Source organism: Dendrobates tinctorius, unplaced genomic scaffold, assembly GCF_039654945.1.
Source record: "Dendrobates tinctorius isolate UK_male_01 unplaced genomic scaffold, ASM3965494v1 ptg000282l, whole genome shotgun sequence".
Taxonomy (NCBI): Eukaryota; Metazoa; Chordata; class Amphibia; order Anura; family Dendrobatidae; genus Dendrobates; species Dendrobates tinctorius.
In genome coordinates this window covers 1,674,942-1,700,629 of record NW_027361949.1, presented here as the reverse complement: position 1 = coordinate 1,700,629, position 25,688 = coordinate 1,674,942, and the positions used below count along the sequence as shown (strand labels likewise).

The 25,688-nt window shown below is 47.8% G+C and overlaps 1 protein-coding gene across 6 annotated transcripts in view; it reads right to left on the bottom strand.

The window, feature by feature from the left end:
* Positions 1-918: 918 nt before the first annotated feature.
* The window catches only part of LOC141072630 (uncharacterized), a 40,214-nt gene continuing 15,444 nt past the window's right edge, over positions 919-25,688 (bottom strand). For 3 of the 6 annotated variants that reach the window (XM_073559920.1, XM_073559923.1, XM_073559924.1), the window contains exons 2-5: positions 23,126-23,169; positions 3,868-4,071; positions 3,669-3,796; positions 919-3,591 (exon numbers count right to left, since the gene is read on the bottom strand). In XM_073559920.1, coding sequence (XP_073416021.1) covers positions 1,806-3,591; positions 3,669-3,796; positions 3,868-4,071; positions 23,126-23,169 — 2,162 coding nt within the window. In that variant the 3' untranslated portion in view covers positions 919-1,805. Of the gene's footprint in view, positions 3,592-3,668; positions 3,797-3,867; positions 4,072-20,897; positions 21,037-23,125; positions 23,173-25,688 lie in introns of all 6 variants that reach the window. The other 3 variants (XM_073559922.1, XM_073559921.1, XM_073559925.1) reach the window with 2 other exon arrangements.

The window sequence follows — 25,688 nt, the reverse complement described above, 5'->3', positions numbered from 1 at the left end:
CTTACTGTCATTATTGCAACCAGTCAGGGAACCCCGGAATGTTCACTATAGTCTCTGGTGCGCTTGTTCGGCGATTCTTATAGGTGACAGCCATAACAGGCGGCCTCTGCACAGCGTTCTCATACTCTGTAAATAAAGGAAACCCTGGGGAACACTATGACCGATTATTATTGACCTCCATGTTTTGGATGTAAACTTTCTTGGACAGGAGTTTGCCACACTCCTGGACAGATCACCACTCAGGGTTTGCGCACACGCACCGCCCTCCCCAATTATGGCACGTTCACACACTGCCGGTTTTTCATGCTGCAAATTCCGTGTCCAAATCTCGCACTAAAATCCGCCTGTGCCTTTGAGTGTGGAGTGGACTGTGAAATTCCATCCCTACATAGCAGTGAAAAACCGTGACAACTTGTGCACACTGTTTTCAAAACCTCACAGCTCCGCTCTGCAGCTTGTCCGTGTGAGTGAATGGGGTTCTCGCAACCCCACTACCTTACATAGCGCTCTATGGCAGAGTTTCGTGTGAAACCTACATCTGAAATTCTGCAGCATGCGCACACTTCTTGCGCAGGTATTCCCACGGGCGAGATTCATGCTGCACCTGGCAGCGGCCTGTTGCTTCTTATGTAGGCATGCACACGGGCATCTCTCCCCGTGCTGTGATAGACTGCGCAGCATGCTCTAGTGTCCCCGAGGCTGCCAGAGCTCAGCAGAAATGGGCTCATGCCGAGACCGTCAAAGGCTGTGAGACTTTGCCCTAAGAGGAGTTCCTTGCAGCGCACAGCGGCTTTGTGCCCACATTCGGGACTTTTCGCTGCAGAAAGTCAGCATCAGAATTTGAGGCAGAATTCGTTCCGCTCATTTGAAGAGGTGAATTCCGCACTGGAAATTGACATGGTATGGAATAAAATGTGCCGCATGTCAAATGCCGCATGGATTCTGTACGAAATTGTTCCGCAGCATGGGGACGAGATTTCCTGCAATCCCATCCGCTGCTGAATTTCCATGCAGACGGGCCACACAGAAATCACTTTCTCTCCCTCAGGCAACACCACGCCAATTTTGTGAACGTGTCGGAAATAAAAACTGTATTTAAAATCTCATTTTTAAAACATTTTCATATTATATGTGCCAACCATTATAACTGGGACACGCCTTATATACATTAGGTACGCGTGCGCTTGTTACCCTCCTGTCGCTGGTGAAGCTGCCTGTTTGGCAGCTCACCAGCGATCATGTAACGACTCACTAGCGATCCTGTCAAGTTGATATCGTTGTCAGGATCGCTGGTGCGTCGTTATGTGTGTTGGGGCCCTAACGGTCATGGTTTTGCTCCTTTCAGATTTGGCACGCTCCGGCGTAATGCCCTGAACCCTGGCTAGGACCGTGCTATATACCTTCCTCCATCTGCAATCTCCCTCTGCAGCAGGATTCAGACTGCAGCCGATGAGCTCTCCTAAGTTCAGTGTCTGAGTGGAGACTCTGTGGTCACAGGCCCCTCACCCTCCGAGGACAGAAGTCACCATCTTTCCCCGCACTGCGTTGGGTCAGACTCTTCTGATGCTTTTCCCCAATCATTTTGACATTCTCCACCGTGAGACTCTGTGGGGCTTCATGCTGAAATTTACCAACAGGCATCACCCAATCCGGTACAGAGTTTTTTGGAGACGCAGTACCCATGTCCTTTTTACAAGACGACCGGTTTGCTGCACATGACGACCACCAAGGTATGTAGTCCTCCTCGCCACCGCTGTGGGTTGCACAGGACTTCTCCTTGAAGTCTGGAGAGCAGGAGGACCATTTTATTTTCCAAAATTGTGGAGGGCAGAAAGCAGATCGGCATCTCGCTTCTCCACTGACAAAAAATTCTTATATAATGCATCCACGGCCGGCCCAAAAATATCTTCTCTTTCAGCTAATTTTTCTTCCAAAACCCGGCACATGTCCTTCAGGTTCCTGTTGCGTTCATTATTCTGATCGGTCCCAGTCCTTGCCACAGTTTCCTCTGCACAAGAAGCTTCTTCTTTCAGGTCTAGTTCATCTCCCATGACAGTGTCTTCGTCTTCTTGTGAAGTAGTTCCTTGCAGTTTATCATCCCAGCCTTCTGGACCATGGATGGAGTCCGCGAGGATCTTCTGCAGCGCAAGCTTAGCACATTCATCTGTAACTGGGAGACGCTGGGAAGTAGAAACATGGAATTTTGTTGCTGCAGCATATTGATGTTTGCAGGGAGCCCCATTGGATCCTATCGGACAGAAACATGTGCCCGTCAACATGTTTACAGCATAATCATGGCCAGATGTGGAATCTTTCACACTATACGTGTCCTCGGAAATGTGGGTTACAATTAAATTGTCACTTTCTAGTTCTGGAGTGAAGTAACGTGAGCGAGTGACATTTACAGTTCTGTTACTGAGGACAGCGATGATCCTCTGTTCAAAATATGTCATGAACCGTGTGGTCAAAAAATCAAATAACTGGACAATATTGAAGGCTTTGACCCGCATCAGGACTTTCTCTCTCAGCACCCTTATGTTGGCTTCACTGGAGGTGTCAGTGTCGCGACCCCTTGTTAGTGTCGCTCTGTGGCACGCTGCCCACTCCTCTGCTCTCGCTCGCATTTTCTCTAAATAGTTGTGTACATTCGGATATTTTTGCAATATAGGACTTGACATAACTTCTGTGAAGAGACTTTCGAACTGTAGTTGACTTTGTTCATTGACCAGTTTCTTGAACGAGGTGTATACTTCTTGCCTGTCTACGCTCTGTACATGATTGTTAGGATTCCATATGTATCTCCAAAAGGCCTGGAGTACATGGAATTTGCATAGCAGTAACCGTGAGTCTGAAAATCTGTCCTTCAGGCTACTTCTTTCACTGCGGCTATCATCTGTGATAATTATCCGCGGACCGTGCTCAATACCGCGACCATAAAATGCATCCTCAGGTAAAATAGACTGCAGCAGCTTTAGCGCATGGGTGATAATAACTTGTGCTTCAGAAAACACGACCAGGACAGCCAGTGGCAATGCCCCTGCGACACTAGGAGCAAGGAGGAGAAATATTTGGCAGTTATGTCCGTCCATTGATCCTGATGAATCCATAAATGCAATTTCACCTGATGCCGGCAAGTACTTATGTACGCGCTTCATTAACGGTGAACATATGGCTATCACCAGGTCCTTGTCTTCCTCCAATTCCATCTTGGCACAGGCAGAGCCACACGAGTTATTACAGGTGTCAATCAACTTCTTCAGGCTGGAGATCATTTCCAGCCTAGCTGGTGGTCCATACTTTCTTTGACAAGTACTGTAATATCGTTGGTAACACCAATGTATATCAGGGCATTTGGACCTATCTGAAAGTATCGGAAAAGCTTGGTCTCCACCCTGCTCTTGCAAATCAAATTTATAACTTTGTAGAGCTGTAGATGGTGAATGTCCCTTAGCAAAAAGGATTCGGAACACCTCTTCAACTTCTGGACTTGGTCGCCTGAAGCGTAGCGCATCAGCTGCACAGATCGCATGGTTATGTTCATGATTGATGCAGATGACACATGGATGGGTGGAGAGCAGCTTATCCTTACTCCTGGAAGGCAAGACAAATGTTACTGAAAAGTACAGAGAATAGGTTTAGGTTTTCAGGAGAAACACGATTCTACTTGCCGTTTCATAGCCGTATTCCTCACGGAGATGGACAACGTGGCTCCACAATTTGTGTGCTTTTTATGACATAGTTTTGTTGCGGAACTTTTGAAGTTTGCTCTTGTGTTGTTGTGGCAGCGGAATGTCTTCTGTAAAAGGACAAAGACATTTACATTATTTCAAGAATTATGACTTGTGCAGAATAATGAATGGAACTAACCTTAAAGACAACTTTAACTGTGTTGTCCTTGAAAGTCTGTGAAACCCGTAAATCCGTATGTGAGGACTGCTGAAATCTCTGCAGCCATTCTTCAGCTTCTTCTTTGGCACAAATCTTTGTTCTGACCTTGGCTTGGAACCAGCCTTCATTCTCACCTTCCTTGAAGGACGCTACGTGGTAGTCATAGCCGCTTGGTAGAATATCCTGCACGGGGGCATTGCAGAAGGGAGAGAAAAGGTCAAGTTCTGCAACGGGTCTCACCACCAAGTGACGGCGGCCTGACCGCTACTTGCTGCCGTGTTCATCTCCCTCCTAATCTATACCAACTATAAACTGAGTACACCCCTCACATCTTTATAAGTGTTATTAAATCTTTTCAAGGGACAACACAAAAGATAACACACTTTGATACAATGTAGTCAGTGTTCAGCTTGTGTAAGGGGGAAACACTGTCACTAGTTGCACTGATTATCCAACATGTATCGGCCCTGCAGATACTCGTGAGCAGCGAGTGTGGGGGCGTCATCCTCCGGGAGCAGCAGCCACCGACTGGCTGCTGCTGCTGCTCCCATAGCGGAGGAGGCCGCCGCCTGAGCCTTGTACCTGCTCTGGGTCCGCTCTGCCTGCAGCTGGAATAGCTCCAGAGCAGAGCCCACGATGCACCTGGCGTCTACCGGTACTGGGAGCTTCACGCGGTGGAGGAAGAAGCCAGCGGCGTTGAGCGGGCATGGCCTAGCGGTGTAAAAACACCTGCTAGCCAGCTCCCGCCAATGGGAGAGGAGGGGTGGCCACACCCTCGACACGCCCATAGATTGCAGCTCTTGAGTTGGCCGCCATTCTGTGTGAACGCAGCCTGCCAATCATCGATCTTCGCTCCCATCAGCGATCATAGGAGCGAAGATCGTATGTCTAAAGCAAGAATAACAGTACACTTGAAGAGCCCTCAAAAGAATGCCATATAGCCATCAATATCCAAATCGCTGGCAACAAAAGTGATCACACCGCGTGACAATGCCCAAAATATCAGAATTCTGCATGCCCACCATTATTTTACCGTACTACCTTAACCCCTTCACTACCAAGGGTGGTTTGCACGCTAACTCCCGGGCCAATTTTTACAATTCTGACCACTGTCCCTTTATGAGGTCATAACTCTGCAGCTTCCATGGATCCCGGTGATTCTGACATTGTTTTCTCGTGACGTATTCTACCACATGTTATTGGTAACATTTCTTTGATATGACTTGTGTTTATTTGCGAAAAAAAAACAAAACGGAAATTTGGCAAAATTTTTTTCGCAATTTTCCAACTTTGAATTTTCATTGCGTTAAAATCACAGAGATACGGCACACAATAAACTTAAGTAACATTTCCCACATGTCTACTTGACATCAGCACAATTTTGGAACCAAAATTTTTTTGTTAGGAAGTTATAAAGGGTTAAAAGTTGACCAGCGATTTCTCATTTTTACAACATCATTTTTTGGGGGGACCACATCACATTTGAAGTCATTTTGAGGGGTCTATATGGCTGAAAATACCCAAAAGTGACACCATTCTGAAAACTGCACCCCTCAAGGTGCTCAACACCAGATTCAATAAGTTTATTAACCCTTCAGGTGCTTCACAGAATTTTTTTTTTTTTTTTTCCACAAAAAAAAATAGTTCAGGTCCATTTTTTTTTTCTCCCAAGGGTAGAAGGAGAAATTGGACCCCAAAAGTTGTTGTCTAATTTGTCCTGAGTACGCTGATACCTGATATGTGGGGGGGAACCACTGTTTCAGCGCATGGCAGAGCTCGGATGGGAAGGAGCACCATTTGACTTTTTCAACGCAATAGTGGCTGGAATTGAGATCGGACGCCATGTTGCATTTGGAGAGCCCCTGATGTGCCTAAACAGTGGAAACCCCCCACAAGTGACCCCATTTTGGAAACTAGACCCCCAAGGAACTTATCTAGATATGTGGTGAGAACTTTGAACCCCCAAGTGTTTCACAGAAGTTTCTAACTTAGAGCCATAAAAATAAAAAAAATCGTGTTTTTTTTTTTCACAAAAATGATATGATCTCCCCCAATTTTTTTAAATTCCCAAAGGGTACCTGTTATGAGCTCATTTTCTGCTCCACCAGTTGAGAGTTCTCCTTCCGTTCTCCCTCTGGTGGTGACAGGAGGTAGTGAGGTTGGTTTAATTGGTAGTGATCTGCCACCTGATGAGGAGGATAACGATTGGATCTCTGGAGTATCAGACTGGATATAAGACAGCCGACGCCCTATCCTGTTGCTGGTGATTCAGTCTGCTTCTCAGGTCTTGGACTCCGCTCTGTTCCAGTCCTCTCAAGTTAAGTTTGTTTTTGCTAATGTTCACACTTGCTCTTGTTGGTCATTTCAGTTTCTTGTGTGGTCAGCCAGGCCGGCTGGGCTGTGCTGAATTTCCACTCTTATTTATCTGTATTTGCCAATTGCCTTTCTTTGTCCCTTATTAGATTGGCCTCTTTTTGCTCTGCCTCAGAATATTTCAGAGTGCTGATATAGTGGGAGAAGTCTAGTGACTTCAGGGTTAATTTTGCTATCAGATGTGTTGGACATTATTTTTGGTAGGGTTTTTGGCAGATTGCAGACAGTGTCTTTCCTTTCCTGTCCTTTCTAGTTAGCCGGGCCCCATCGTTTGCTCAGCCTATTTTCCTGCCTTTGTTTGTGTTTTCATCTTGTTTCACCATCAATACATGTGGGGGGCTGTCTTTCCTTTAGGGGTCTGCTCTGGGGCAATTAGTTTTTCTCTTTTCCTGCTTTAGGCTTATTTAGCTCTCCGGTTGTGACGAGGCGTCTAGGATCAAAGTAGGAATGCTCCACGACTGCTGCTAGTTGCGTGGTTAGGATCAGGGATCTGCAGTCTGCATAGTCACCAACCTCTCTGGTTTTCTGAGACTTAGCTTGTGTTGTTTTTTTTCCTCCTCAGCGACCCATTCATAACAGGTATCAGAAGAAATTGGACCCCAAGAGTTATTGTGCAGTTTGTCCTGAGAACGCCGATACCCTATATGTGGGGGTAAACCACCGTTTTCATGCATGGCAGAGCTTGGAAGAGAAGGAGCAGATTGACTTTTTCAACGCAGAATTGGCTGGAATTGAGATCAAACGCCATGTTGTGTTTGGAGAGCCCCTGATGTACCTAAACAGTGGAAACCCCCAATTCTAACTACAACCCGAACCCCAACACACCCCTAATCTCAGCCCAAACCCTAGCCCTAACCACAAACCTAACCATAACACACCCCTAGCCCTAATCCCCACCCTTACCATAACAAACCACTAACCCTAGCCTTAACGGGAAAATGGAAATACATACATTTTTTTTACTTTTATTATTTTTCCCTAAGGGGGTGATAACGGGGGGTTTGATTTACTATTTATGGCGGTTTTTATGTTTGGCAGCTGTCGCACGCTAAAAGACGCTTTTTATTGTAAAAATAATTTTTGCATCACCACATTTTGAGTTATAATTTTTCCATATTTTGACCCACCGAGTCATGTGAGGTCTTATTTTTTGCGGGCCGAGTTGACGTTTTTATTGGTACCATTACCGGGCACGTGACATTTTTTGATCGCTTTTTGTGAGGCAGAGTGAACATAAAGCAGCATTTCATGAATTTCTTTTTGGGGAGGTGCGTTTACACCGTTCGTCATGTGATAAAATTGATAAAGCGGTTTTATTCTTTGGGTCAGTACGATTACAGCGATACCTCATTTATATTTTTTTTATGTTTTGGCGCTTTTATACAATAAAAACAATTTTATATAAAAAAAAAAAGTTTGCATCGCTTTATTCTGCGAGCTAGAACTATTTTTTCGCTGATGACGCTGTGTGGCGGCTCGTTTTTTGCAGGACAAGATGACGTTTTCAGCGGTACCATGGATATTTATATGCATCTTTTTGATTGTGTGTTATTCCACCTTGCTCGGCGGTATGATAAAGCCTTTTTTTTTTGCGGGGTTCACTAGTGGGACAGTTTTATAGGGCGGGTTGTACGGACGGGCGATACTAAATATGTGCACTTTTGTTGTTTTTTTTTTTTCCCATGAAGAAATGTATTTATTGGAGAATTTTTCTAAAATATTTACTTTTTTTCCACTTTTTTACTTTGCCCCAGGGCGGGACATCACTGTATTTGATCAGATCGCTGATCTGACACTTTGCACTGCAGGAGGCTTGCCGGTGCCTGCTCTCACCAGGCACTGAGAAGCCACCTCCCTGCTGGACCCGGAAGGTCGTCTTGGATCCTGCAGGAAGGAGGTTCTCGGAACACTGTGATTACATCGCGTTGTTCTGAGGGTCTCAGGGAAGCACGCAGGGAGCCCCTCTCACTGCGAGATGCTTCCCTATGCCACTGGAACACTGCGATTATGTCTGATCGCAGTGTGCTGGGGGTTAATGTGCCGGGAGCGGTCCGTGACCACTCCTGGCACATAGCCGACACCCGGCCGCAATCAGCGGCGCTCCCCGTGAGTGTGGTTGATCGCGTATGACGTACTATCCTGTCCATGGGCATTAAGGCCCAGGGCACATGGACGGGATAGTACGTCATATGTCAGAAAGGGGTTAAAGGCCTGTTGACACTCCTGGAGGGCATTTTGAACCCTCTGCCCCCCTGGCTGCTTTTATAAAGTAAAATGGCATACAGGTCACCTGTGCTGGAGCAGTGTAGATGCCAGGAGCTCTGATCATCCCCGATAGCCGCTTCCAGATTACCAAGGGTGCGAGCGCTGCAGCCAATTAGAAGTGACATGCACTAGTGACGTAGGGAGGCAGCCTCTGATTGGCCGCAGTAATCTGGAAACCGCTATCAGGGATGACCGGAGCCCCTGGCGGCTACAGCGCTCCAGGACAGGTGACCTACTGTGTATCCCATTTTACTTTCTGACCGTGAAAGCAGCCAGGGGGCAGAGGGATCAATATACCCCCCCGGAGTGTCAATAAGCCTTTAAGGCAGTACGGGAAAATAATGGTGGGCACCAAAATATTGGCAGTCACTTGCGGGGTGTAATTACTTCTGTTACCAGCAGTTTTGACATTAAAGAGGTTTTGTACCGTTAAAATGCATTTTCTGCTCCTGGGCTACAGCTCCAGCTGCACCAGAGCGGCTCCGTCCATATCTGCTGCCGATTCGGCACAAGCTCCTGCTGGGTGATCTGTGCCTAATAGTCATCCTGTGATGCGGCTGTTCGTGGGCGCCGCCGTTAATAACTGGGCACAGAAACCCTAGTGCCTGCTGGGAAATCTGCGCCATATTGGCAGAAGCTGCTGTGACCCATGCCCCCGGCTGTGCCGCCCCTCGCTGCCGCATTTGGAGGACGTCCGTGTGCAGTGAGGTCAGAGGTGAACGGCGTCGCTGCAGCAGCCCCGCACCGGCGCAGGAGGTGAGCAGCTCAAATAGGGCTAAGTACAAAACCTCTGTAAAGACTGTGTGTTATTTTGAGGGTGCACCAGATTTACACGGTGACGCCTCCTGCACACGGCCGTATTTTCCGTGCAGAAATTCTGCAATTTCCACACGGATTCAGCACTGACCACGGGGCTGCACACAGTGATGGGAGTTGTGTACCAGTCTGATGAGGGGAAAACACAGCACAATCTATTTTCATGTGGAATAAACAAGTATTCAGCACAAAAATATAGCGGGCAGCGGCGGGGTCCCACACTGTGTATGCGGGCAGCGAGGGGGGGGGGGGGGGTGTCCCACAGTGTGTACGCGGGCAGCGGGGGGTGTCCCACAGTGTGTACGCGGGCAGCGGGGGGTCCCACAGTGTGTACGCGGGCAGCGGGGGGTCCCACAGTGTGTACGCGGGCAGCGGGGGGTCCCACAGTGTGTACGCGGGCAGCGGGGGGTCCCACAGTGTGTACGCGGGCAGCGGGGGGGGGGGTGTCCCACAGTGTGTACGCGGGCAGCGGGGGGGGGTGTCCCACAGTGTGTACGCGGGCAGCGGGGGTCCCACAGTGTGTATGCGGGCAGCGGGGGGGGGGGGGGGGATCCCAGTGTGTACACGGGCAGCGGGGGGGTCCCACAGTGTGTACGCGGGCAGCGGGGGGGGTCCCACAGTGTGTACGCGGGCAGCGGGGGGTCCCACAGTGTGTACGCGGGCAGCGGGGGGTCCCACAGTGTGTACGCGGGCAGCGGGGGGTCCCACAGTGTGTACGCGGGCAGCGGGGTGTCCCACAGTGTGTACGCGGGCAGCGGGGGGGGGGGGGTGTCCCAGTTTGTACGCGGGCAGCGAGGGGGGGTGTCCCAGTTTGTACGCGGGCAGCGGGGGGTCCCACAGTGTGTACGCGGGCAGCGGGGGTCCCACAGTGTGTACGCGGGCAGCAAGGGGGGGGGGGGGGGGTCCCACAGTGTGTAAGCGGGGGGTCCCACAGTGTGTAAGCGGGCAGCGGGGGGGTCCCACAGTGTGTACGCGGGCAGCGGGGGGGTCCCACAGTGTGTACGCGGGCAGCGGGGGGGTCCCACAGTGTGTACGCGGGCAGCGGGGGGGTCCCACAGTGTGTACGCGGGCAGCGGGGGGGTCCCACAGTGTGTACGCGGGCAGCGGGGGGGTCCCACAGTGTGTACGCGGGCAGCGGGGGGGTCCCACAGTGTGTACGCGGGCAGCGGGGGGGTCCCACAGTGTGTACGCGGGCAGCGGGGGGTCCCACAGTGTGTACGCGGGCAGCGGGGGGTCCCACAGTGTGTACGCGGGCAGCGGGGGGTCCCACAGTGTGTACGCGGGCAGCGGGGGGTCCCACAGTGTGTACGCGGGCAGCGGGGGGTCCCACAGTGTGTACGCGGGCAGCGGGGGGTCCCACAGTGTGTACGCGGGCAGCGGGGGGTCCCACAGTGTGTACGCGGGCAGCGGGGGGTCCCACAGTGTGTACGCGGGCAGTGGACAATGAAATGAATAAAAAACAAATCTGAACTGAGACAAGTAAGTTAATGTGTATGCACAATGTAAGTGCATATTACCACATGACCATAACCAGAGAAAACAAAAAGCAAAAAACACAAATATCCTGAACCAGGTTGTGGTTGTGTTTTTTGCTTTTTGTTTTTTTTATTCATTTCATTGTGCATCCAGTGCATATATGGGTGTGACCGCCCTCTTTCTGAGCTGGGGAAGCCATCCAGTCTGGCCTAAGCTGTTACTAGTGGTTCAGCCGCTCGATCCTTGTTCACATTCACGTCACTTGGCAAGTGAAAAGGTTTTAAATACTAGAGTAGGGACTGTCCCACAAGGGTTGCCGTGACGTGGCGGGATGGCTTGTACATTATTTTGATCAAAATTATGTTTACTAAATACCCTTATTATTATTATTATTATTATTATTATTACCTTTATGCATTATTTTCAGTATATTTTTTACTTTTAGTTCAGGATATTTGTGTTTTTTGCTTTCTGTTTTCTCTGGTTATGGTCATGTGGTAATATGCACTCACATTGTGCAGACACATTAACTTACTTGTCTCAGTTCAGATTTGTTTTTTATTTTTTTAATATTACACGACTGTAGAGACTGCTGTGGAGAAGACAAGTCCTGTAGATGGGTGTAAGAATAAAAAACAACCAATTTAGTTCTAGACTGACACAAGAGACCTCAGTAATGGAGAGATCTGGTGTATTGAGCAGGGTCCCCAACTCCAGTGCTGAAGGCCAACAAACAAATCATGTTAAGTAATTCCATTACTCTGGTGACAACTGCATCACCTGAGGAAAAAAAAAATTAAATCCTTAACCCCTTCCTGACATCAGACGTACTATCCCGTCCATGGGACCCGGGCCCCTACGCCCAGGGACGGGATAGTACGTCTAGCACGATCAGCGGCGCCCACGTGGTGAGCGCCGCTGATCGCGGCCGGGTGTCAGCTGATTATCACAGCTGACACCCGGCACAATGTGTCAGGGGCGGTCACGGACCGCCCCCGACACGTTAACCCCTTGCACACCACGATCAAACATGATCGCGGTGTACCGGGGGTTAAAGGGAAGCATCGGCAGGGAGGGGGCTCCCTCCGTGCTTCCCTGAGCCCCCCACGGCAGCGCAATGTGCAGCGCTGCTGCGGGGGGCTCTTTCCCTGCAGGCCCCCGAATCCAAGATGGCAACGGGGGCCTTCAGGGAGCCGACTTCCTCACTGCCTGCAAAGCGCAGGCATGAGAAAGTCTGCAGCAGTGCCTGTGAGAGATCGCTGTGACAGTGATCTGTGACGTGACAGATCAGCGATCTGTCACAGGACAGTGATGTCCCACCTGGGACTATGTAATAAAGAAAAAAAAAAAAAAAAAAAAAAAAATAAATATTCCCCCAATAAATCCATTTTTTGGAAATAATAAAAGAAAGTACACATATTTGGTATCGCCGCGTCCGTAACGACCCGCCCTATAAAACTGTCCCATTAGTTAACCCCTTAAAAAATAAAAAACGAAGCAAAAAATAATGATTTATTGTCATACCACCAAACAAAAAGTATAATAACGCGCGATCAAAAAGACGTATATAAATATCCATGGCACCGCTGAAAACGTCATCTTGTCCCGCAAGAAACGAGCCGCCACACAGCGTCATCAGCGAAAAAATAAAAAAGTTATAGCTCGCAGAATAAAGCGATGCAAAAATAATTATTTTTTATATAAAATAGTTTTCATTGCATAAAACCGACAAAACATAAAAAAAAACAACTTAAATGAGGTATCGCTGTAACCGTACTGACCCAAAGAATAAAACCGCTTTATCAATTTTACCGCACACGGAACGGTGTAAACGCACCCCCCAAAAGAAATTCATGAAACGCTGGTTTTTGTTCATTCTGCGTCACAAAAATCGGAATAAAAAGCGATCAAAAGATGTCACGTGCCCGAAAATGACACCAATAAAAACGTCAACTCGTCCCGCAAAGAATAAGACCTCACATGACTCAGTGGGTCAAAATACGGAAAAATTATAGCTCTCAATATGTGGTGATGCAAAAACTATTTTTACAATAAAAAGTGTCTTTTAGCGTGTGACAGCCGCCAAACATAAAAACCGCCATAAATCGTAAATCAAACCCCCCGTTATCACCCCCTTAGTTAGGGAAAAATAATAAAATAAAAAAAATGTATTTATTTCCATTTTTCCATTAGGGCTAGGGTTAGGGTTAGGGCTGAGGTTGGGGTTACGGTTGGATTTAGGGCTAGGGTTAGGGCTGAGATTAGGGTTAGGGGTGTGCTGGGGTTAGGGTTGGAGTTATAATTGGGGGTTTCCACTGTTTGGGCACATCAGGGGCTCTCCAAATGCAACATGGCGTCTGATCTCAATTCCAGCCAATTCTGAGTTGAAAAAGTCAAATGCTGCTCCTTCCCTTCCAAGCTCTGCCATGCGCCCAAAAAGTGTTTTACCCCCACATATGGGGTATCAGCCTACTCAGGACAAATTGCAAAACAACTTTTGGGGTCCAATTTCTCCTGTTACTCTTAGGAAAATAAAAAATTGGGGGCAAAAATATCATTTTTGTGGAAAAAATACGATTTTTTTATTTTCATGCCCGGGCATTATAAACTTCTGTGAAGCCTTTGGGGGTTCAAAGTGCTCACCACACATCTAGATAAGTTCCTTAGGGGATCTAGTTTCCAAAAAATGGGGTCACTTGTGGGGGTTTCCACTGTTTAGGTACATCAGGGGCTCTCCAAAGGCGACATGACACCCGTAGACCATTCCATCAAAGTCTGCATTCCAAAACGTCACTACTTCCCTTCCGAGCCCCGACGTGTCCCCATACAGTAGTTTTCTCCCACATATGGGGCGTCAGCATACTCAGGACAAATTGGATAACAACTTTTGGAGTCCAATATCTCCTGGTACCCTTGGGAAAATAAAAAAAAATGGTGACTAAAAGATCATGTTTGTGGAAAAAAAGCCGGATTACTTACCGGTAATGCTCTTTTAATGAGTCCACGACAGCACCCACTGGAGGTATCGGATCCGCCCATTTGGAACAGGAAACCCTACAGGAAAGATAAAAGGGGCGGTCCGCCTTTCCTCCTCAGTTTTACGTTTCAGAGTACCAGAAGGACCGCCAAGGATTAGGCAATGTTCTCTTATTTTAACATCTTTCTTATCCATTATTTGGTTAATATACTTTAACTATTGATATCTTTAGGGGGGGAAGTGAGCGGGTGCTGTCGTGGACTCATTAAAAGAGCATTACCGGTAAGTAATCCGGCTTTTTACTCTTCGCCACGACAGCACCCACTGGAGAGATTCCAGAGACCATCACCTGGGTGGGACCACTGTGCCAAGGACGGTCCTGCCAAAGCTTAAGTCAGAGGTGGATGAAAGATCAAGTCTGTAGTGCTTATAGAAGGTAGAAGGGGATGACCAAACTGCCGCCTTACATATAGTTTCAATCGGAACATCTCCCTTTTCCGCCCAAGAGGTTGCCATTGCCCTGGTGGAATGCGCCCTGATGTTCCCTGGAGGATCTTCGTTTTTTGCGGAGTAGGCTAAACGAATGGCCTCTCTGATCCACCGGGAAATGGTGCTCTTCGTGACTCCATACCCCTTCTTACAGCCCTGAAATGAAACAAATAGGGCCCTGCTCTGCCTCCAACTGTTGGACCTCTCAATACATTTTAGGACAGTTCTTTTGACGTCCAGAGTATGGAACTTCTGCTCTTCCGGAGTAGAGGGATTTTTATAGAAGGTTGGGAGGAGTATCTCCTGAGATCTATGGTATTTTGTTGCCACTTTTGGCAGGTAGGCAGGGTCTGGTTTTAATACTAATCTGTCTTGGTATTCTTGGAAAAAAGGTGGATCTATTGACAAGGCCTGAATATCACCCACTCTTCTAGCTGAGGTCAGTGATACTAAGAGGGCCATTTTAAGTGCTAAGTATTTGAAGGGTATTGTGTCGATCGGCTCAAAGGGGTCTACCGTTAGGGCGTCTAAGACCAGATTTAGATCCCATGTAGGGACGGAGGGTATGTGGATTGGAGCTATTCGTTCACATGCTGTAATAAAACGAGTTATCCACTTGTTGCCTGCTATATTATGGCCATATAGTGCTCCTAATGCCGATATTTGTACTCTCAGTGTATTTACTGCTAAGCCTAAGTCTTTCCCCTTCTGCAGAAATTCCAAGATTGGGATTATCGGAACTTCTGTTGTATGAGGTACTGTATGGAATTGAAGAAATTTTTTCCATATTCTAGTGTAAATTTGGGTTGTGGACCGTTTTCTACTTTGTAGTAGTGTAGCAATTAAGGACTCCGAGAATCCTCTTGTCTTCAATAACTGCCTCTCAAATTCCACGCCGTCAAGTGCAAGCTGAGCACTTGAGGGTGGAAAAAGGGGCCTTGGGAGAGTAGATTGGCAGTCGGAAGGACCCAAGGATCTGTTATCGACATAATCTGCAGCCACGAAAACCACGGTCTTTTTGGCCAGAACGGTGCTATTAAGATTACTCTTGCTTTGTCGTCTCTGATCTTCCGAATTACTTGAGGTAGGAGGATCAATGGAGGGAACGCATACGCTAGGTTGAAATTCCATGGAACTAGAAAGGCGTCCAGTATGTTTGGGTGATCTGACGGAGATAGGGAGGCAAAAGTTTTTATCTGCCTGTTCTCCCTTGTGGCGAAAAGGTCCACCTCGGGTTGTCCCCATGCGGCTACTATGTCCCTGAAGACCTTCCGATTGAGGCACCACTCTCCTTGTCGTAGAGTGTGACGGCTTAGGAAGTCTGCCTTTTGATTGCTCTCGCCTCTTATATGAAGGGCCGAGAGGGACAAAAAATAGTTTTCTGCTAAGTTTAAAATTCTTGCCGCTGAAGACATCAGAGTCTCTGATCGAGTTCCTCCTTGTCTGTTTATATATGCCACTGTGGTGGTATTGTCCGACAGGATCCTTACATGCTTCTGTTGGAGCTGCGGAAGGAAGTTGTATAGAGCATAGAAAACTGCAGTCAGTTCTTTTAAATTAGATGAGTAATCACATTCCTCTTTACTCCACCTTCCCTGACGAAACCCATTCTCCATGTGGGCTCCCCAGCCCTGGGGACTGGCATCGGTGGTTACAATACAGGATGGAACTATAACCCATGGAACTCCTGAACATAAATGATCGTCTAACCACCACTCTAGGGAAGTCAAGACTTCTTGTGACAGGGTTATTTTGCTCTGCAAATGACCACTATGTCGCTTATCCTCCTGGAGGATCTGGTGTTGTAGCGTACGGACATGGTACTGGGCCCACCGGACTGCCGGGGTGCAAGAATTTAGTGATCCTAATAGTGACATTGCTCCTCTTAAGGATACACGTGGTTTATCTATAGCTGCTTGTATTTTTTGTTTTGTGAGGATGATTTTTACCTGGGGTAGTAGACATCTCTGGGTCAAGGAATCTAGTTGAAATCCTAGAAATGTCTGGAGAGATTGCGGATCGAGTCTGGACTTTTGGATATTGATGATCCAGCCAAGGCTCTGAAAAGAGGAGATTGCGTCAGTCACGCGTTCAGTACATTGTTTGACTGAATTCCCAATTACTAGGAAGTCGTCTAGATATGGCACAATTAGTGTGTCCTTTTGGCGAAGGTAGGCCATCACTTCTGCCATCACCTTGGTAAATATTCTCGGTGCCGTGGAAAGCCCGAAGGGCATGGCCGCGTATTGGAAATGACGAATCCTGCCCTCGACTTCCACTGCGACTCTTAGGTATTTCTGGAATCTGTTGTGTATAGGGAGATGATAATAAGCATCTTTTAAATCAATCCCTGCCATTACGCAATTTGGGAACAGAAGCTTTATAGTGGATCTGATCGATTCCATTTTGAACTTATAATTTTTTATAAATGAATTTAGCTTCTTTAAATTAATAATGGTTCTAAATGTACCGTCTGGTTTAGACACCAAAAACAGGGGAGAGTAAAAGCCTCTACCCTGTTGTTCCTCAGGGACGTCAACTAAAACTTTTTTAGCTAGCAGGACTCGAATCTCGTCTTCGAGAGCCTTTTGCTGAAGTGAGGAATTAAGGCGAGTTATAACAAAGAACTCATAGGGGATCCGAAGGAATTCAATCTTTATTCCTTCCTTGATTATATTCAAAATCCATGGGTTTAACGTAATCTGTTGCCACTTGGTAAAAAAAAATTTTAATCTACCCCCAACTGGTGGGTCCAAACTTTTAATTTTTTTCTCTCCTATATGTTGGCCCTCTGAAGATGGTACCCTTCTGCTTTTCGTCTTTCGTGGCCCATCTGTTCGTTCTGTCCGATTGCCTTCTTCTCCCGAATGGCCGTCTTTTAAAGGTTTTCCTATAAAACGGAATGGGAGAATCACTGAAGGCCTTTTTCCTTTCTTTTGCCTTGGCGAGAATTTCGTCTAAGGCTTTTCCGAAGAGGAACTCACCCTCGCATGGGGTTGCACTAATTTTGGATTTTGATTGTGCGTCCCCTTTCCAGCTCTTTATCCACAGCGCGCGTCTGGCGTTATTCACCAGGGCTGCCGACCTCGCTGCCAGTCTTAGGGTGTCCGCTGAAGCGTCTGCCATAAAGGCAGCTGCACCTCTTATCAACGGGATGGCTGCACGCAGTTTCTCCCTTGACACTCTTTGCTCAATCTGCTGGTCTAATTGATCTAGCCATACCAGCATTGACCTAGCAGTACATGTGCTGGCTATTGCGGGTTTGAATACCCCGGTGGTGGACTCCCAGGACCTTTTGAGCGAAGATTCAGCCTTTCGGTCCAATGGGTCTGCTAACAATCCTGCGTCCTCGACCGGGATCGAGGTTTGTTTGGAAGTGGAGGATATGACAGCGTCCACCTTTGGTATTTTAGACCATTTTAATAGATCTTCATCAGTGAACGGGTACTTCCGTTTTGAAGCGGATGGGAGAAAACCCCTCTGGTCGTGTTTTTCCCACTCTCTTTTGATGAGATCTTTAATTGCCGGTATCACTGGAAATGATCTCCTCTTTTTCTCTGCCAATCCCGCAAACATAATGTCCTGCGCGGTCTGGGCTCCCCTTTCCTCTTCACACCCCATAGTATTTCTAACCGCTTTTACCAGGTTATCTACGCTGTCCAGTGGAAAACATGCGCGTCCTTCCACCTCCGAGGATGACGATGAGGACGTGGATGCGGAGCCTGAGATTAACTCCTGTTCTTCCTCTGACTCTGAACTAACAATAACCTGTTTTCTATGACTGGACTCTGCGGGAGTGCTGGCGCGGTTGATGGCTTGTATTTCCTCCCTAATTATGGCTCGGATATCCTTAGAAGATATCGTCGACCCCTGCCTGGTCTCTTTAATGCATTGTTTGCAGAGTTTTTTGGGGTAGGAGTCAGGGAGAGGCTCTGAACATAATGCGCATTCTTTATGTTTTGTTTTTCCTTTTTTCTTTGACTGAAGTGGGAGGTCAAAGGTAAAGAGGGGGGGGGGGGGGAGGAGAGGAGGTTAGCTTAATAGGTAGAGCATCTGCTTTGCACACTCACCCAGTGAAGCTTAATACCGGTTCGGATGGCTGAGACGGTTTGGATCGGGTTTCTGCTGCCTCGCTCCTGCGGGCAGTCTCTGTCCTGGCGCTGCGGTCCCTGGTGGAGTTGCCCCCAGCTGAATCCCCTGCTGGGGTCTGGGACTCTGCGGGGGACGACATGTTCCAACGTTGCAGCGCTGTTTTATCTGTACACTTACCGTACCCCGGGAAGCCGCCCTGTCACAGGGCGCATGCGCCGCGTCATCGCCATCTTACCCCGGAAGTTCAACCATTACTTCCGGGGTATAGGAGCGTCGGGCGCCGGCCTGCTCCCGCGCCACCGCTATTGACACGCGCGGCTCGCGCGCACATGGCCTCACCATCCACGTTATACCCCCACCGATGGGGATGGGGGGGGGGAATCTCCCGGATGCCAGACCGGCCCCGCTCCCTGGTAAGACCGGGCGGCCCTCCCCGGACCCGGCCATTACCACTATGCCACCAGACGAGGGGGGAGCCGTCAAACGGAGTCTCCCCCGACGCTGCTTCCGGACCGCAGCCCCTGCCGTTCCCGAAGAGACCGCACAGGCGGATGCATGGCCCAGGTAAGATCCTGCAGGATCCTGCTCCATTTGGAACAGGAAACCAAAACTGAGGAGGAAAGGCGGACCGCCCCTTTTATCTTTCCTGTAGGGTTTCCTGTTCCAAATGGGCGGATCCGATACCTCCAGTGGGTGCTGTCGTGGCGAAGAGTAAAATACGAATTTTTTATTTTCACGCCTGGGCGTTATAAACTTCTGTGAATTACTGGGGGGTTCAAAGTGCTCACCACACATCTAGATAAGCTCCTTGGGGGGTCTAGTTTCCAAAATGGTGTCATTTGTGGGGGGTTTCCACTGTTTAGGTACATCAGGGGTTTTCCAATCGCGACATGGTGTCCGATCTCAATTCCAGCCAAAAACGTCAAATGGCGCTGCTTCCCTTCAGAGCTCTGCCATGCGCCCAAATAGTGGTTTACCCCCACATGTGGTGTATCAGCGTACTCAGGACAAATTGAACAATAACTTTTGCAGTCCAATTTCTCCTGTTACCTTTGGTAAAATAAAGAAAATTGAACCTGAAGTATTTTCTTTTGTGAAAATAAAGTTAAATGTTCATTTTTTTTTTAAATATTCAAAAAAATTCCTGTGAAGCACCTGAAGGGTTAATAAACTTCTTGAATGTGGTTTTGAGTACCTTGAGTGGTGCAGTTTTTAGAATGGTGTAACTTTTGGGTATTTTCTATCATATAGACCCCTCAAAGTGGCTTCAAATGTGATGTGGTCCTAAAAATAAAATGGTGTTGCAAAAATGAGAAATCGCTGGTCAACTTTTAACCCTTATAACTTCCTAACAAAAAAAAATTTTGGTTCCAAAATTGTGCTGATGTAAAGTAAACATGTGGGAAATGTTATTTATTAAGTTTTTTGTGTGCCGTATCGCTGTGATTTAAGGGCATAAAAATTCAAAGTTGGAAAATTGCGAAATTTTCAAAATTTTCGCCAAATTTCCGTTTTTTTAACAAATAAACGCAAGTTATTTGGATGAAATTTTACCACTAACATGAAGTACAATATGTCACGAGAAAACATTGTCAGAATCACCGGGATCCATGGAAGCGTTCCAGAGTTATGGCCTCATAAAGGGACAGTGGTCAGAATTGTAAAAAACTGGCCCGGTCATGAAGGTGCAAACCACCCTTGGGGGTGAAGGGGTTAAAACATGATCTGTTGGTGGACATTTAGGACTAGATTTTGGAAACCCCGGCATAGAGGATGGTGTTGAGTGCAAGGCATATCTATTGTTACCTTGCCTATTTTGTACCATCATAATTTAACTATTAAATGTGAAGAATTCAGCTGTAAACAGGGTCTATATAAAGAATTTCCATAAGACACGCCCACTGCTGTCCCATTGGTGGAGTGTTTTGCAAGAATTTTTCAAGGATTTTCCTCCTGTGAAGTGACACCATTGCGCATAAAAAATGGAAACACATGAAAAACGCTGCGATTTTTTTGTCGTAATGCGCGCAATAATGCTACAAAAAAACCTGCAGCGTTTGCATGTGCTTTTGACATGCGTTTCATGTGCGCTCGATACGCTGCGCAAAAAGGCGCAAGTGTGAAAGCCGACCCCCCTAATTTTGCCACAAAAAAAGTGGGAAAACTTATTGACTCACGTATAAGCCTAGGGTGGAAACCTACTGGTAAATTTCAAAAATAAAAATAGATACCAATAAAAGTAAAATTAATTGAGACATCAGTAGGTTAAATGTTTTTGAATATCCATATTGAATCAGGAGCCCCATATAATGCTGCACAAAGCTTAATAATGGCCCCATAAGATGCTCCATATAGGTTATGGCCCCAAAAAATATTCCATAGATTACGCCCCATATGCTGCTCCATAGTTTATTCAAAGTGAATCTACAATTTTCATAGTCATGAAAATAAAGAAAACTCTGAATGAGAAGCTGTGTCCAAACTTTTGGTCTGTACTATATATATATATATATATATTTGCCTTAAATTGTCCATCATCCACTTCCGTCTGGATGTCCCCAAATCCCACAATCCACTGCGCCGCACCAGAAGTACGCCGACCACCATTGGAACACCCGAGTGATGTCGCTCTGATCCAGGATGCAGCTGTGATCACGAGGCTGAGAAAGGGTTGTAAAGAGGGGGTGTAATGAGAGGGGGGTGTAATGAGAGGGGGGTGTAATGAGAGGGGGGTGTAATGAGAGGGGGGTGTAATGAGAGGGGGGTGTAATGAGAGGGGGGTGTAATGAGAGGGGGGTGTAATGAGAGGGGGGTGTAATGAGAGGGGTGTAATAAGGGGGTCGGACCCCCGCCAGGACCCACCTCCTGACCACACGTGCCGGATCCCGCCGCTGCCTGCCCACCCACCTCCGTGCAGTCACAGCCGGCAGCAAAGACTGCGACTTGAGGCCTGTGCTGGAGATTGGGTGCGACCACCCTCCGGTGGCGCCGCACACTACCAGCCCTCCATCCTCCACTACTGCATATAATCTATTCCGTACTGATCAGCATGGGATGGTATAGTGCCGGTGTTGACGGTGGCTCCGTAATCGGAGCGTATTGTTTTCCACGAGGCCACAGACTCCTACTGAGCCTCAGGCCAAGTATTAGCTAAAAGAACGGACATGCCTGTTCATTTAGAGGACAAAACCAGACCACACGGACCCGCGGATCAACGGAAGAGGAAAGACCGGAGCTGGACAGCAATGACATTCCTTCCGCGGGAAACCCACCAGGCTCGCAGGACATGGAAGGCAATAATGCAGGATGGTGGAGTGGATGGCCCCGAGTAGAAGCTCGTTATTTACGCCCCATAATCGGGCTCCAGCCGGGGTGCGGGTGGTGATGCCAGAGTCGCAGCACTAGATAATGGGGGGACCGGCACGACCGCCGCTTTGGGCACCCGAGATCCATTTACCGCAGGTTTTTTCCTGGCGATGTCGCCTGCGCTGAGCGCCGCCATAATCTGTGGATAAAGCGCTAGTCTGAATAAAGCCTTAGAGGGAAAAACAAAAATGATCAAAATGATAAAAACGTTTGGTAATTTTGGAAGTCGGCGAAATTTCTAAAAAAAACCAAATGTAAACATTTCAGCAAATCTGCATCCAAAGTAAAGTCACCAGATGGAAAGATCTACGATATTTGTACGGCTTGTACGCAGATGCGCCACTTACTGCCATCCACAGCAGGGAAAATATAAAATCTGATCAATTTTCTACAATTTTGGCGTTTTTAATAAATATGTGCAAATCGTATCGATGTAATTCTACCACCTGAATAAAGTACAAAATGTGACAAAAACAAAGTCAGAGTTACACTAATGCGCAAAATCTTTACGGAGTCACTGTCTGTTAAAGTGGCACACCAGATCGCCAAAATTTGGCTTGGTCATTAAAGGGGTACTTTGGAGGATAGGGGGTTAACAGATTGGTGTGGGTCTGCCCGTTCACACCCGCAACGATCGTCAGCACGGGGGCTCTGGCCCGAGTACTGGCAGCGCGAGCGGCAAGAGATCCATTCATTCCTATGGAAGCGACAATAGCAAGATGGCCACGGCTCCCATAGGAATCAATGGGGCACTGACCGCACAGCGCATGCCATTCAGCCTGCCAGAGCCCCCACGCTGGTGATCGGGGAGGGTGGGAGCGGGCGCACAGATCTGCTAGTCAGCCCCTGTCCTACGAATAAAGGCTAACTTCTATTCTCCGGAGGACTCCTTAAAAGGCCAAAGCAGGCCTACACACTAAAGGGTTAAATGCAAAATGGATACATGGGACAATCGCGATACTCTGACAGCGCCAATCCTGTGAGGTCTGTACTCCAATATTCTACCCATATACCGTACTAAGAGACTGCACCCTGTATATACTGCTACAGACCTGAAAATATACAGGAAATCTATAATATACCGGGCTAAGCGGCACTGTCTGAAGCCTCTATAGCCTCCGCGACGCGCCAGCGCACTCTTGCTCCAGACAGAGCGAGGCCCACCCCCCAAGAGATCGCGGTATGCGTAAGCACTGAACGCATACCGCGAGCTCTGCAACACCTTACCGAGCTGATGTTGCCGCGGGGTCTTGCGCCTTTATGTGACGTCAGGACACGGCGGGTTCTGGCACCGGCACATGCGCAGTCCACGCTTACCGCCGTCATTTTCACACACACACACACACACACATTATAGCTACCTTACACTGCTACTATATTGACCTGTAACTGCTGCTGGACGCCATCACTGGCTGCGGGCTCCATCTCTAGAATAAGAAAAAGAAAGAAAGATTTCACTCACATGGCAGAAAGGAGCATAACAAAGACACTAGAGTATATAGCGCAGGTACCACAGACCCAGTGTATACAGAAGAATCCCAGTATACAGCTCAGGTCGGGGATGCTCACCTATACAGTATACAGCTCTGGTCACAGTATATAGCTCAGGTCGGGGATGCTCACCTATACAGTATACAGCTCTGGTCACAGTATATAGCTCAGGTCGGGGATGCCCACCTATACAGTATACAGCTCTAGTCACAGTATATAGCTCAGGTCGGGGATGCTCACCTATACAGTATACAGCTCTGGTCACAGTATATAGCTCAGGTCGGGGATGCTCACCTATACAGTATACAGCTCTGCTCACAGTATATAGCTCAGGTCGGGGATGCTCACCTATACAGTATACAGCTCTGGTCACAGTATATAGCTCAGGTCGGGGATGCTCACCTATACAGTATACAGCTCAGGTCGGGGATGCTCACCTATACAGTATACAGCTCTAGTCACAGTATATAGCTCAGGTCGGGGATGCTCACCTATACAGTATACAGCTCTGGTCACAGTATATAGCTCAGGTCGGGGATTCTCACCTATACAGTATACAGCTCTGCTCACAGTATATAGCTCAGGTCGGGGATGCTCACCTATACAGTATACAGCTCTAGTCACAGTATATACCTCATGCCGGGGATGCTCACCTATACAGTATACAGCTCTGGTCACAGTATATAGCTCAGGTCGGGGATGCTCACCTATACAGTATACAGCTCTGGTCACAGTATATAGCTCAGGTCGGGGATGCTCACCTATACAGTATACAGCTCTGGTCACAGTATATACCTCATGCCGGGGATGCTCACCTATACAGTATACAGCTCTGGTCACAGTATATAGCTCAGGTCGGGGATGCTCACCTATACAGTATACAGCTCTGGTCACAGTATATAGCTCAGGTCGGGGATGCTCACCTATACAGTATACAGCTCTGCTCACAGTATATAGCTCAGGTCGGGGATGCTCACCTATACAGTATACAGCTCAGGTCGGGGATGCTCACCTATACAGTATACAGCTCTAGTCACAGTATATAGCTCAGGTCGGGGATGCTCACCTATACAGTATACAGCTCTGGTCACAGTATATAGCTCAGGTCGGGGATTCTCACCTATACAGTATACAGCTCTGCTCACAGTATATAGCTCAGGTCGGGGATGCTCACCTATACAGTATACAGCTCTAGTCACAGTATATAGCTCAGGTCGGGGATGCTCACCTATACAGTATACAGCTCTGGTCACAGTATATAGCTCAGGTCGGGGATGCTCACCTATACAGTATACAGCTCTAGTCACAGTATATAGCTCAGGTCGTGGATGCTCACCTATACAGTATACAGCTCTGGTCACAGTATATAGCTCAGGCCGGGGATGCTCACCTATACAGTATACAGCTCTGGTCACATTATATAGCTCAGGTCGGGGATTCTCACCTATACAGTATACAGCTCTGGTCACAGTATATAGCTCAGGTCGGGGATGCTCACCTATACAGTATACAGCTCTGCTCACAGTATATAGCTCAGGTCGGGGATGCTCACCTATACAGTATACAGCTCTGCTCACAGTATATAGCTCAGGTCGGGGATGCTCACCTATACAGTATACAGCTCTGCTCACAGTATATAGCTCAGGTCGGGGATGCTCACCTATACAGTATACAGCTCTGCTCACAGTATATAACTCAGGTCGGGGATGCTCACCTATACAGTATACAGCTCTGGTCACAGTATATAGCTCAGGTCGGGGATGCTCACCTATACAGTATACAGCTCTGGTCACAGTATATAGCTCAGGTCGGGGATTCTCACCTATACAGTATACAGCTCTGCTCACAGTATATAGCTCAGGCCGGGGATGCTCACCTATACAGTATACAGCTCTGGTCACAGTATATAGCTCAGGTCGGGGATGCTCACCTATACAGTATACAGCTCTGGTCGCAGTATATAGCTCAGGTCGGGGATGCTCACCTATACAGTATACAGCTCTGGTCACAGTATATAGCTCAGGTCGGGAATGCTCACCTATACAGTATACAGCTCTGGTCACAGTATATAGCTCAGGTCGGGGATGCTCACCTATACAGTATACAGCTCTGATCACAGTATATAGCTCAGGTCGGGGATGCTCACCTATACAGTATACAGCTCTGGTCACAGTATATAGCTCAGGTCGGGAATGCTCACCTATACAGTATACAGCTCTGGTCACAGTATATAGCTCAGGTCGGGGATGCTCACCTATACAGTATACAGCTCTGGTCACAGTATATAGCTCAGGTCGGGGATGCTCACCTATACAGTATACAGCTCTGGTCACAGTATATAGCTCAGGTCGGGGATGCTCACCTATACAGTATACAGCTCTGATCACAGTATATAGCTCAGGTCGGGGATGCTCACCTATACAGTATACAGCTCTGGTCACAGTATATAGCTCAG